At 52.0% G+C, this 13731-nt stretch overlaps 2 protein-coding genes across 2 annotated transcripts in view; both read left to right on the forward strand.

Annotated features, from left to right (window-relative positions):
• THADA (THADA armadillo repeat containing) overlaps window positions 1-8649 on the forward strand; it is a 325437-nt gene extending 316788 nt beyond the window's left edge. The window contains 3 exon segments of the mRNA XM_036872571.1: window positions 3386-3555; window positions 4633-4951; window positions 4954-8649. Of these exon segments, the coding sequence (XP_036728466.1) occupies window positions 3386-3555; window positions 4633-4951; window positions 4954-5027 (563 nt within the window). The 3' untranslated portion in view covers window positions 5028-8649.
• Window positions 8650-9162: 513 nt separating this feature from the next.
• On the forward strand, window positions 9163-13423 carry ZFP36L2 (ZFP36 ring finger protein like 2). The gene is made up of 2 exons (XM_036873849.1): window positions 9163-9506; window positions 10039-13423. Exons 1-2 carry the CDS (start codon window positions 9456-9458, stop codon window positions 11461-11463), a joined length of 1476 nt encoding a protein of 491 aa, XP_036729744.1. The 5' UTR covers window positions 9163-9455; the 3' UTR covers window positions 11464-13423.
• Window positions 13424-13731: the final 308 nt, after the last annotated feature.

Raw genomic sequence — 13731 nt, forward strand, 5'->3', positions numbered from 1 at the left:
CCTGGTGGCATCTCTGGTCACCTCCAAGTGTTCTTCATGGACCCAGCAGGAATGTTGCCTGAGCTGCAGGCACTGGTTTTGCTGGTGGATGAAACTGTTTTCTTCTCTATGGGGCTTTCAGTCCTTGCCTTAAGGAGACAAAAAGAAGGGCTGCGGGGGAAAATGGGTGAATCAGCAGAGGGCAGGTTTTTCTGGAAGATTTCAAGATAAGCTGACCTGCTGCTGGTGCCACAATACTGAGGACTTACAGCTTTGACCCTTTTTTTCAAAATATGGCCCCCAGCTGGGAGCTCTTTTTCATGAATAAAAGTGATAAAACTGAGTCTGACTTATTCATCTCCATGGGTTACTGGGAGTGTTTCTCCATGGCTTCCCTGTAGGGGCGGGGTTGGCCTATGACTGAGGGAGACTTAGCTCAGTGCCATCACTGCTAACTGTGCAAACTTGGACCTGTTACCCAACCTCTGTGAGCACAACTTCCTTGTTTGTTAAATAAGGATACCTCCCTCCTGGTGGTGGGAGCAACAAGAGTTCAAATAGAAGGAAAGTGTTCGTTATTATCAGCTTCTTTCTGGCTTTCTTTGTGGCAGTCCCTGTGTTAGTATTCAAACCAAATCAAGTGGGGTAAAGGAAGAGATTTCATGATCTCTAGAGCCATAAACTGGAATGTTTTGAGCATCTGCTATGTGTTTAATTGTATGCTGATCTTCATGTGTATTTTCAGTTCTTTGAGGTTTGAAAGATGCCAATTAATGGTATCTCTTCCCCATACAGACTCTAAACCAGTTGAGAACTACACAGGGGAGTCAGTAGAGATAAAAATAGAGATTGTATTATAGGTGAAGGCGGACCAACACATGGCTCACACCGACAGCTAAAATGTACCTTCACGCCTCCCCCCAACTTTTTCTGTTTCCCAGTTTGAAGCCTGATTCCAGGCTGCAGAGCCTAAGGGCAGGTGTCCTGAGGGATTGATTTGGGGCTCTGAGGATAGTAACATTGATCCTTTGGCTGCTTCCGTGAGTCATGGGCTCTATGTAGTGCTGGCCCTGCTGGAGGTTCACCAACTCTGTTTATCTCACCAGGAAGACCTACATCTCTGGAATGTTGGTGCTAATCCTCCAAATCTGTGCTCTGCATGCACCATGAAACTTGTTGTCAATTCCGGTTTCTTTATGGCCACTTAAAGCTCTCTGACTGTACGCAAGTGAGTTAACGTATCTGTGCCTGGATTCCTCACCTGTGAAGTAGGGATGGTAATACCCAACCGAAAGGATGCTGAAGGACTGGAGAGAAAGGACTTGCTTAGGGACCGGCACCTAATAGGTCCACTAAGCCTGGTTCAACGCCCTGGGGAACTCAGCTTTCCATTCCAGACTCTGAGGCTTCTCCCTGTGTGCTGAGCAAGTCTCTTTGGGGGCCAAATGGTCACAGACAGGTCTGTGGGCTGGCGTGGAGATGTGGATTTGAGAAAGATGAGGTCTCAGTAGAAGTGTGTCATTGAAAGATAAGCATTGGTGTATGGATGCATCCATAGAGATTTATTGTCTGTGCGGTGGGATTTCAGTCCTACGTTTCAGGCCTCCTCCAGGTTGGGGGTGGGAGACACGGGGTTGTTAGCAGAAATGTCAACGCCCTGAGCCTCCCTTCAAACCCATATTTAGGACTGTCTAAAGGCACCCACTTCCTCTTTCTGCACCCCATTCGACTCTTTTAGCACCCTTCCTCCATCCAGCTAAGAAAATGAGTCTCTGGAAAACGATTTCACGCTAACACAGAGGGCAGCAGAATATGAGCTAATTCCAGCCCCCCACCTGTCATTGTACGGCCTGTGAACTACAAACGGTTTTTACATTTTTAAATGGTTGGAAAAAATCAAAAGAAGAATATTATTTTGTGAAATAAAAATTACATGAAAGTCAAATTTTATTGTAACATAAATAAAGTTTTATTGGAACCTAGCCACAACCATTTGTTTACATATTGTCTATGGCTGCTTTCAGTCAGAGACCGTAAGACTCCCAAAGTCTAAAATATTTACCTTCTGGCCCTTTAAGAAAAAGTTTGCTGATGCCCTGCTCTAAGATGTTAGAGAGTTAATGTGTTATGTGCTCAGTGGGATTTGGTTCAGAGGAAGGGACAAAGCAGTGGCGTTCAGGCATTGTCAGCAGGCCTGCAGAGGAGACGCTGGGTGGGAAGCTTTCGTGATATCCTTCCAGTTAGAAGGGCTGAGGGGAGATAGATGTCTAGTCTTATAGGTGGGGCTGCTTCTGTCCACACTGGGATAGGGGGTATGGAAATGGTGGGATTCAGGCCTATGACTCATTCTAGCTGCACAGACAGCAGGATTCAGGAGTGGATTAATAACTCTTAGTGAGTGTATCCCAGTATCCCACCAGCTTCCCCCCTGCCAGGCTAGTGGCAGTGATTTTCCTTTTTTTTTTTTTGGCTGCGTTGGGTCTTCGTTGCTGCGCGCGGGCTTTCTCTAGTTGCGGTGAGCAGTGGCTACTCTTCGTTGCGGTGCGCGGGCTTCTCGTTGCGGTGGCTTCTCTTGTTGCGGAGCACGGGCTCTAGGTGGGCGGGCTTCAGTAGCTGCAGCACGCGGGCTCGGTAGTTGTGGCTCGCAGGCTCTAGAGTGCACAGGCTTAGTAGTTGCAGCGCGTGGGCACAGTAGTTACGGCGTGCGGGCTCTAGGGCGTGCAGGCTTCAGTAGTTGTGGCGCACGGGCTCAGTAGTTGTGGCTCGCAGGCTCTAGAGCACAGGCTCAGCAGTTGTGGTGCACGGGCTTAGTTGCTCCGTGGCATGTGGGACCTTCCCGGACCAGGGATCAAGCCCGTGTCCCCTGCATTGGTAAGGCAGATTCATTCATTCATTCATTCATTCATTCATTTATGGCTGTGATGGCTTCTCTTTGTTGCTCAGCACAGGCTCTAGGCGCGTGGGCTTCAGTAGTTGTAACACGTGGGCTCAGCAGTTGTGGCTCGCGGGCTCTAGAGCGCAGGCTCAGTAGTTGTCACGCACAGGCTTAGTTGCTCCGTGGCATGTGGGATCTTCCTGGACCAGGGCTCGAACCCGTGTCCCCTGCATTGGTAAGGCAGATTCATTCATTCATTCATTCATTCATTCATTTATGGCTGTGGTAGCTTCTCTTTGTTGCTCAACACAGGCTCTAGGCGCGTGGGCTTCAGTAGTTGTAACACGTGGGCTCAGCAGCCCGTAACACCCGTGCCCGCTGCATTGGCAGGCGGATTCTTAACCACTGTGCAACCAGGGAAGTCCCTGGCAGTGGTTTTACCTGAAGCCTTTAACGTTCCTGGAGTCCTGCACAGCCTCCCCAGTTGGCCCTGAGCAGCACATTCATGGCTCACCTCTCTCATTTCCACAGAATTTGCCTTCTGCCGGGTGGACGCCTCCATCGCACTGGATCTGGCCCTGGCTGTGCTGTGTGACCTGCTCCAGCAGTGGGACCAGCTGGCCCCTGGACTCCCAGTCCTGCTAGGATGGCTGTTGGGGGAGGGTGATGACCTCATGGCCTGTGTGGAGAGCGTGCATCAGGTAATCCTGGGGTGTCAGGGCAGTGGAGGTGGGTGGGAGTGATCCTACACACACCGGATGCAGCACTTACAGGCTTACATGGGCTTGATGTGCCTGCTGAAAGTGTGCTTCTGGATGCTCAGATTACAGAGCAGTAAGCAATTAGGGAGTCTCCAAATGGCCCCAGCAGCCCGAGGGTGCTGCTGGGGCAGCTCTCGTGCTGGCTGTGGAGTTCCAACGGTAAGCCTTCCGATCAGTGTGGGGAGGGGTCTTTGAAAGAGGCCCCTTGGAAGTTGAGAGTTTAATTATGGAGAATGCTTATTCGTCAACATTGGAGTGACCAGGGGCTCCCCATGGTTAGGTCTGAAGGTGAAACACTTCCAGAGAATCAGGGTCCTTCCAGGGTCTCTGCTGCTTGAAGAAAACTATGAGCCCCTCCAGGTGGGGGTCAGTCAACAGATAGGGAAACTGAGGACCCAGATAAGCAGTAAAAGCATCTTGAGAACTGAAATTCCTCTCTGCCAGTGTCTGACTCAGCTGGCCTTCTTGGCATCCCCAGCAGGCCAATAGTTCAAAAAGCAGCCTGTTTATGGGAAATTAGGAGACAAGATAAAGTGTCTGTGATAAAATGACCTTGAAAATCCCCAGCATTATAGAAATTTGGTTTCATACTGAGAGACTAGTGTCTCATGTTTGTCAATTCTTCGCTCTTTGCTGCTCAGATCTCCCTTCCTCCCTCCTCTCTGATTTCTAGTTGCACCTTCAGGTCTAGGGCCCCCTCCTGTGTTGAGGTCCCCTTTTCAGCACCAAGCCCCCAAAATATCTTGGCTGAGAACCACAAACACATCTTTATCAAAGGTCATGTTAAGTCTGGGGGAAAAAAATTTCTCTCCAGTGGAGAAGTACAACGAGTGAAAATAGAAGGTGACCTTCAAGGCTGCAAGTGCTGTGTGTACAGGGGTGTTGACAGGCGAGAGTGGGCCCTCTGTCAGGTGGGGAGGGGACACACTGCTTCTGCATCTGCCAGGACTCTGCTCTGGACTGGGGCCAGTCAGCATCCCCTGTAAGGTTGACTTTTGGCTTTTTAATCGGACTTAGGTGGAAGAGGACTACCTGTTTGAAAAAACAGAAGTCAACTTTTGGGCTGAGACCCTGATCTTCATGAAATACCTCTACAAGCACCTCTTCCGCCTCCTCTCCAAGTCCAGCTGGTGTCCCCTCAGCCCTGAGAGGCTCTGTCATCTTCAGAGGACAGCATCAGAGCAATGCCACCTCCTTTCCCAGCTCTTCAGAGAGCTGCCACCAACTGCTGAGTTTTTGAAGACTGCGGAGTGCACGAGACTGCGCGTTCGGGAGGAAAGGGCTTTGGCTTGCCTGAGGCTACTGGCGTTTCTGAAAGGAAAGGAAGGGGAAGACACCCAGTTCTCAGGGCTTTGGACTCCCCTGCAGCAGTGAATCAGTTAACTCTTCCAAGAACAGAAACGGCTTGTTGAAGAAAGAAGACTTGTGGGGTTGGGGGTAGGGTGGATTGTTCCCCCAGTCAATCCGCAGGAAAATGTTGAACAGAAACTTAAGCGTCTTCTCCCCTTCACAACTCCCCCACTTCTGTGAGTCTAGTCTTCTGTCCTACAGAGGACTTTTTCTTCAGTTCAGTCATTCAAGGCAGCCTCGTTTATTGCAGCTACTGTAGGAAGTGAGGCTACCACGTTGAATATTGACTCTGTTCCCAGGTGCAGGCCACCTGCAGGCCTGAATTAGCCTTTTTCATCCCCCAGGACCTCCAGTGTCCAACCAGAGCCGGCCTACATTTTTCTCTGAATTGACTACACAGAGTTGGGTTTTAACACATGATTTTCCCCCCCTTTTCTGGCTAGTTGTAGGAGCTGGATTAGTTGGCAAACAGCCCACTTGGTCAGAATTCCAAATTTTATTCGATTTTAGCAAAGGCAGAAATATGTTCCAAATGTTGGATCCTGGGAGAATCAAGGATCGACTTCATACAAATAATTTTGTTTTTACTGTCTGCATGTTTAAGCCTTCAGTGACCTACACATGCCATCCTAATTATTAAAAAAGCCATTAAGAGCTCCTACCCACCTCTCCCCACCATAAAAAGTATTTGTGCTATTGTTAGGAAAACAGATTCACCACCCAGTGAAATCATAGACTCTTGGCTGTTAGAAGGAACCTGGGGAAAGGAGAGTCAGAATAAATGACTTATTTGATGCCTACACTGTTTACTGTCATTTTCTTGGTGGCAGTAACAAGAAGATTCTTATTTAAGATGCCAGAAAACTTTTATCCATTTCAGTGATTTAACCTGGAAACCTTAAGGGTTTTCTGCTTTTCTAAGTCCAGCCCTCCCCTCTTCCTCAGACACCCAGCAGGTGTCGCTCTTGCATACGTTTTGCTGCTAGTTTTGTTTTTCACTGGCTTACCAGTTTTAATTTATAATTTCAGAGTAAGTGTTACCCAAAGACAGTTATCTTGAAATTCATAGCTTGGATAGGTCATAGCCTCATCCATGTTCATTTTTCATCCTAGTTATCTGAAAAAACCATTTCAGTAATCCTATGTACACTTGGCCCAGCTTTTTAGGGTCTGTAAATACTTATCAGGTGAGCAATCCGAATTATTTTATTGATGTTTGAGGGTCTGGAGGGGCAGTTTAGAGGGGAGAGGGTTTGATATGATCATTTCCTACTACAGAAAGACTTATATTTCAAATGTAATTTGTTTCTCTTTGAAAGAAAACCACCTAACACTAAAAAATAGAGCCTACTAGAAGAATAGAGAAAGGTCTGTGTAGGAAGAAGCAAGGAAAGAAGTTAACTTAGTGTCCAAAGTTTTGCCCTGAAGAGACAGGAAATTCCCTGGTGGTTTTGCACTACTCAGCTCAAAATGTGTTTTCTGTGATCCTGAATTAATAACCTGGTTAGGCATCTGTGTAGCCCACACTTGATGGAAAGTTGCTAACTGAACATTTCTTTTTGTTCTGAGAAGACGTGGCTGGTGAGAAGTCAGGGAATTGTTGGCACAATGTGGTGATAACCATGGTAGAATAATTATGAAACCGGCTCCAGCAAAGCCCAGCTCACTGGAAAAGGCCAGCATTCCTTTTTTCTCCATTTAAAATGAAATAAAAGCAGTTACATAATAATAAAAATATTTTCTACCAGCAGGTACTCTGTACCAAAGCATGTACCATAGCATGTTTACATGTTAGCTCCAAAGTCCTTCTACCAAGCCTGCAAAGTGGGTGTTCTCATAGCTGTTGAGAATTACCCCAGATTTTGATTTTGGCTGGTTGTAGCCAGCCTGAGAGCACAGGAGAGACAGATGTTTCCACTGGTTTTTGTATCTGAAATCTTGTCACTGACCTCCAATAGCAGTGGTGAGGGAAATTGCTGTTTCACACTTTCCTGATGCATTCCCACGGGAAACTCAGAATAACCCACTGTCGGGGCCATCCTCAGACTCTTGTGCTGTGGTTCATTTCAACAAAGAAAACAGCATCAGGGTTCTTGGGTATTCTAGGCTGTGTCAGCCATGGTTGCCCAGCCTTGTCTACGGGCCAGTGTAGGCCGGGTGGCAAGAGTGAAGCAGTCACTTCTTCTGAGGTCACTGCCCTTGGCTCCAAGCTCGAGGGTCCAAGATTTGGTGACCCCTCAGCACTGCATTCACGATTCTGTAGACCTCCACCCATCTGGCCATACTCCAGAGGCCTGGCTTTCTCCATTTTTATGCTTTGTCAATTTGTTTTAATAAATAAGATGGAGTATACTTATCTTTTAAAAACCTTAACAGATAACTCATTTGCACCTTGACAAAGGTGAGAGATGAGTAAAGCAGGAATTATCTTAGTTTTACAAAGAAACCCAGGTGCCAAAGTGATTTTGTGATTTGCCTAAAATCACATGGCTTATAAGGGACAGGGCCTGAACTCCAGCCCTATGTTTCTGATCCTGAAGTCCTTGCAGCCCTACGCTGACTCCAGCTCCCTGGGTGGGTGAGGAGTCCAGCAATGGGCTCTTCGTGCAAGCTGAACTCTAAGGAGTAGGTCTCCTGAGTGACAGGCCTGGCTCATTCCCTCCCAGAGTAACTGAGAGAGGGAATGAGCGCCGCCGAATGGAAGTAAGCACAAGGAAACAGCCAGAAACAAGATCAACTGGGCAAGGAAGGGGGCGTGGGTCTCGGGAGCTTCTTTCCCTGGCGGGTACTGGACCTTCCAACTTAGGCCCAATTACAGCCTAGGCTGCCAGGTGTGCGAAATCATGGGCCCCGCTCCAGCTTTTTTGGCAGCATATCCGTAGACGCAGAGTGAGAAGTGTCCTGGATCGGACTCCAGATCTGCCCCAGTGGGGCTGACAGTGGCTTTAGCGGCACTGGGCGCTAGGGGGGGTGTCTGCCCCGTACCCGGAGAGCGCCCGTTGGCAAAGAGCATTTCCCAACGCGGGCTTCTGGGGTGTGGGGCTGGCGAGAGAAGGAAACCGGGGCGAGCCCACCAGGCGCATCCTCGGTGCCTAGCCCAGCTTGGCTGCGGGTAGGCCTAAGCCGGAGCCCTCGGCCCACAACAAGTTAAGGCGGGGCGCGGCGCCCTCAACGGCCCGGGAGTTAAGGGGCTAGGAGGGCGCGCCAGGCCAAGGCTGCGGCGGGCGGGAGCCTCGGCTGGCAGCTGTACCACAACCCCCAGGAGGGCTGGGGAAAGCCGGACAGACCAGCAGACGGACGAGGCGTTGGGAAGTGCCTCCATGCCTGCGCGGCTCTCCTGGCCTTTCCTTCCGTCCTCCCAGCCGGCTCCCCCGCCCGGGACGCCCCGCGCCACTCCGCGCCTTTGGCCCTGGCTCAAGGTCTTGTGATGTGATTAGCAAAGCCAGCGCCTTGTCCTCAGACACTCAGCCCTGCCCGGCAGGGCTCGGCGCTCAAGCCCTGTTTACTGCAGGCTGGGCGGGAAGAGGGGCGGAGGAACCGGCCCAGGCTCCTCCGGGCGAGACTGCCCTGGCAGCCGCCCGCGTGGCCGCTCCGGCCCCCACCCCCACCGCGTCTCCACGTGCAGTCGGGATGGAGCCACTACCGGTCAGACTCGGGCCCAGAGTCCCCGCCCCCCGGCCGGAGCACCCTTAGCAAAAACAGCCGGGCTGCGCGGACGGTTGCAATATTCTTGCATTTTGCAATTCCCGCGCCCAGTATAAAACCGAGGGTGGGAGATAAAAGCTCCGCAATTTCGCCTAGCAGGACCGGGCGGGGAAAGACACGTCCAGGGCTGCAGAAACCCGGCCACGTTAAACGTGCAGGGGATTTCCAACAGTACAGCCCCAGAGGAGGGGAGCCGTACCTTCCCGCCGCCACCCAGCAGCACCCATCTGGGCCGAGCTCTCCACGCCGCCCTGGGCGCCCCAGCGGCCAGCCCCGCCCCGAGGCCTCTCCGCCCCCTCCCCCAGAGGAAAAAAATTGGCGGCGGCCAATGGGAGGCCAGGAAGGCGCCTGACGTCCGCAAGCCGGCGGGCGGCGTTGCCTGGAGACCCCGGCGGGGTCAGCCTTCTGTCCCCTCCCCGCGGCAGGCCCGCCCCGCCGCTGCCGCGCTCCGGGGCTCTATATAGGGCGCGCGCTCTCGGGCGGCTGAGTTCCAGCAGTCCGCGAGCTGCCGTCGGCTCCGCGCGGGGGGGGGCGGGCCGGGCACCCCGGGGCGCGGAGGAGCGCTCTAGCTTCACTCTCCTCTCCCCCCACTCTGCACTCCCGGGCACCCTCAAACCAGTTCAAGCTGCTGCCCCCGCTGCCTCTTTTCTCGCCCCCCAGCAAACTTTCGGTCCCTCCCCCGCCCCTCGGCCGTTATTCGTCGTGGCTCAAGCCCGCCCGCGCCGCCCCGAGGGCTCCTCCGGACCTCCCAGCCTGCAGCTCCGACCATTACAGGATCCAGAAACATGTCGACCACACTTCTGTCCGCCTTCTACGATATCGACTTCTTGTGCAAGGTACGCGGAGAAGCAGGGAGGGAGGAGGACGGGCAAGCAGGAAGCCCTTCGAGTTTTCAGGCTTGGCCTTCTGTCCTCGGCTTCGGGGGTCCTCTTCCCGCCTTGACTTTTTGGGCTCGGGGAAAATGCCGGAGTTTGCAGTGTGTGCTCGAATCTTGTGGACGGGGAGAAGGAGCGGGGAGGAAGGGCAGGAGGGAGTCGCTGTAGCTGTTTAGTTTCTCCGCAGCCGACCACAGCCACGCTTGCCCGGGGCTTCCCGGACGGGGTTTGCGCCGCCCAGGCCGGCGGCCCACGGCTGAGGATCACATGTCGCAACCCAGCGCGGCCTAGGGTGGAGAGTCCGGCTCCTCCCAACGCGAACTTGATTCTTGTGCGCGTGTAAGGGTGGAGGTTGGGGGCCGAGTCGAGATCCGAAAAAAAAAAAAGAATTGGAGGGCTGGAAGTGGTTCTTTCTGCAACGCACCCCAACGCATCCCTCTCCTCTTCCTTTTCCCACTTTTCATCCCTTCCCCGCTACCCTCCTTTTTGGCAGACGGAGAAGTCCCTGGCCAACCTCAATTTGAACAACATGCTGGACAAGAAGGCGGTGGGGACACCCGTGGCCGCCGCCCCCAGCTCGGGCTTCACGCCGGGCTTCCTCCGACGGCACTCAGCCAGCAACCTGCACGCGCTCGCCCACCCCGCGCCTAGCCCCGGCAGCTGCTCGCCCAAGTTCCCGGGCGCAGCTAACGGCAGCACCTGCGGCAGCGCGGCGGCGGGCGGGCCGGCCTCCTACGGCACCCTCAAGGAGCCGTCGGGGGGCGGCGGCACGGCCCTGCTGAACAAGGAGAACAAATTCCGGGACCGCTCGTTCAGCGAGAACGGCGAGCGCAGCCAGCACCTCCTGCACCTGCAGCAGCAGCAGAAGGGGGGCGGCGGCTCCCAGATCAACTCAACGCGCTACAAAACTGAGCTGTGCCGGCCCTTCGAGGAGAGCGGCACGTGCAAGTACGGCGAGAAGTGCCAGTTCGCGCATGGCTTCCACGAGCTGCGCAGCCTGACGCGGCACCCCAAGTACAAGACGGAGCTGTGCCGCACCTTCCACACCATCGGCTTCTGCCCCTATGGGCCTCGCTGCCACTTCATCCACAACGCCGATGAGCGGCGGCCCGCGCCGTCGGGGGGCGCCTCCGGGGACCTGCGCACCTTCAGCGCCCGCGACGCGCTGCACCTGGGCTTCCCGCGGGAGCCGCGGCCCAAGCTGCACCACAGCCTCAGCTTCTCGGGCTTCCCGTCAGGCCACCACCAGCCCCCGGGGGGCCTGGAGTCGCCCCTGCTGCTCGACAGCCCCACGTCGCGCACGCCGCCGCCACCCTCCTGCTCCTCGGCTTCGTCTTGCTCCTCATCCGCTTCGTCCTGCTCCTCGGCCTCGGCTGCCTCCACACCCTCGGGCGCCCCGACGTGCTGTGCCTCTGCGGCGGCAGCGGCCGCGGCCGCGCTGCTGTACGGCACCGGGGGCGCCGAGGACCTGCTCGCGCCGGGCGCGCCCTGCGCCACCTGCTCGTCGGCCTCGTGCGCCAACAACGCCTTCGCCTTCGGTCCGGAGCTGAGCAGCCTCATCACACCTCTCGCCATCCAGACCCACAACTTCGCCGCCGTGGCCGCCGCCGCCTACTATCGCAGCCAGCAGCAGCAGAGCCTAGTGCCCCCCGCGCAGCCCCCGGCGCCGCCCAGCGCGCCCCTCCCTGCCAGCGCCGCCGCGCCGCCCTCGCCGCCCTTCAGCTTCCAGCTGCCACGCCGCCTGTCCGAGTCGCCCGTGTTCGACGCGCCCCCTAGTCCCCCGGACTCACTGTCTGACCGCGACAGCTACTTGAGCGGCTCCCTGAGCTCGGGCAGCCTCAGCGGCTCTGAGTCCCCCAGCCTCGACCCCGGCCGCCGCCTGCCCATCTTCAGCCGCCTCTCCATCTCCGACGACTGAGGCAAGAGGGCGCTAGTGAGGAGGAGGAAGGGAAGGCCGTTCTGGGGGTGTTGGAGGGCGCCCCTGCAGTCGCGCCCCTGCTGGGGGCAGGGAGGCTCGGGAGTGTGGGGGGCTGACCTCGGCCACAAGCAGACTGCAGGCCGCACCGAGCACTTGGACTCGAACTTGTGTGCCGGGAGGGGCCCCCACCCCTCCCCTTTCGGTTTCCTCTTGTTTTGTTTTGTTTTTTATTATTATTTTTATTATTATTACGAAGTTTCATTCTTGTTGAGCGAAAAAAAGCCAACGAACTTTTTGTATTGAACAAAATATTCACAACAGAGCAGTTGTGATGCGAATAGAACAAAAACCAAACACAAACTTTTTTAGGTCTCCGATGAGTTTGGGACTTTAGGAAAAATCAACCCAGCACCAGCAGCTACCAACCACCATTCCATATCTTCACTTGCAAAGCATTAGCTACAGTCCAGATGTGGGGACTCTTATCTTGAGAGAGGTTCCTAATTGTCTCAGACCAGTGTAAACAAACAAGCCAACCAACACCTTGCTAAACCTAAGCTTTTAGAATCCAATATTCTGCCAAGAATATGCCTTGATAGTAGACCTCAGCTCCATGGGTGTTTTTTGTTTTTTAACGAAGTTATATATGTCTGGAAAAAAAAAACCCTTGCATTCCAAAGTTTCATACTGGTTCCTGGTTTCATTGCCACCACTTAGTGGATGTTTAAGTTAGAACCATTTTGTCTGCTCTTTCTGGAAGCCTTGGGCAGAGCTTAGTTTGTAATTGTTGGGGAATAACTGCTGAATTTTTAGCTGTTTTGAGTTGATTCGCACCACTGCACCACAACTCAATATGAAAAAAACTATTTAACTTATTTATTATCTTGTGAAAAGTATACATTGAAAATTTTGTTCATACTGTATTTATCAAGTATGATGAAAAGCAATAGATATATATTCTTTTATTATGTTAAATTATGATTGCCATTATTAATCGGCAAAATGTGGAGTGTATGTTCTTTTCACAGTAATATATGCCTTTTGTAACTTCACTTGGTTATTTTATTGTAAATGAGTAAAAAAAAAATCTTAATTTAAGAGATTGTATGTAATATTTATTTCATTAATTTCTTTCCTTGTTTACGTAAATTTTGAAAGATTGCATGGTTTCTTTACGGAAATCTTATCTTGATGCTGTGGAAGTAGTTTGAGGAATATCTTATGAGTTTTTCTTAGAATGTATAATGGTTGTAGCCCATCCAACTTTAAAAGAAAAAAAGTGACCACATACTTTGCAATCAGGCTTACATGTGGCATGCTTTTCTCATTCCATCTTTATAAATCAGAAAATGTTTTTTGTTTGCTTATTCCACCAGTTCTACTGTGACATACTCTGCATATAAAGACATGTAGCAATAATGGGGGGGGGAGGGTAATCTCACAGTGCCTTTGGAAGGGCCAGAACTTGCCTTAAATCTTCCTCAACCAAATAAGTATTTTGTCTATTAGTGCTTGAGAGAATTTGAATGTAGGATGGGTTCAACTGCACAAAAGGAAAAGATTTTTACCACTTTTTTTTTTATATAGCTATAAAGTGAAGAGGCCACCTCTTAGTGCTAAAATGGTATGTAGTACATGAATATGCCTTGTTTAATTACAGAAAATTCCAAAACTTGTACTATTTTTTTTTTTTCCGTGTGGAAAGGCAGGAATGCTTTCCTGGACAGCGGATGAATGAGCAGTAGACGTAGTTTGTTTGTACGTAGGTACAGTTGGAGCACTATGTATGTATGTATTCTGGACTACTTTGACAGAAGTAGGTATTTGAATGTAACAAGGTTAAGTCAACTTGAGTTGTAATATATTTGGGGAATCAGTTCACTACAAATTGTGACTGTAAACATTGTACTGTAAATGTTTTGTAGTTTTCCCCCAATAAAACTTTTGGGAAAAAAAGGTATTAATGTGTAAGATAGCTTCCTTCTTTTAAATGGGAGTATCTAGGTTTCTGGCTTCCCACCACTGTCATGCATTGCCCAGGTCTTAGAGGGATTGGGGGCTAGGGTTTAGAGAGCTGGCAGAGCCAGAGTTCAGAAGAGCCTGTCCCCCTATATATTTTTTATACAAGTTCTTTTAGCTGAAAGAAAGTAATTTGGACTGTCAAGGGCATTAGTTAGCTGTTCCCCTTGGTAATAAGATGCATCCCCGTGTTGGCTGACTGGCTGGTGGCTGGGCCTGGCTGGGAGGCCTGCCTGTGAGTCACCAAGC

This window comes from Balaenoptera musculus, chromosome 13 (genome assembly GCF_009873245.2).
Source record: "Balaenoptera musculus isolate JJ_BM4_2016_0621 chromosome 13, mBalMus1.pri.v3, whole genome shotgun sequence".
Taxonomy (NCBI): Eukaryota; Metazoa; Chordata; class Mammalia; order Artiodactyla; family Balaenopteridae; genus Balaenoptera; species Balaenoptera musculus.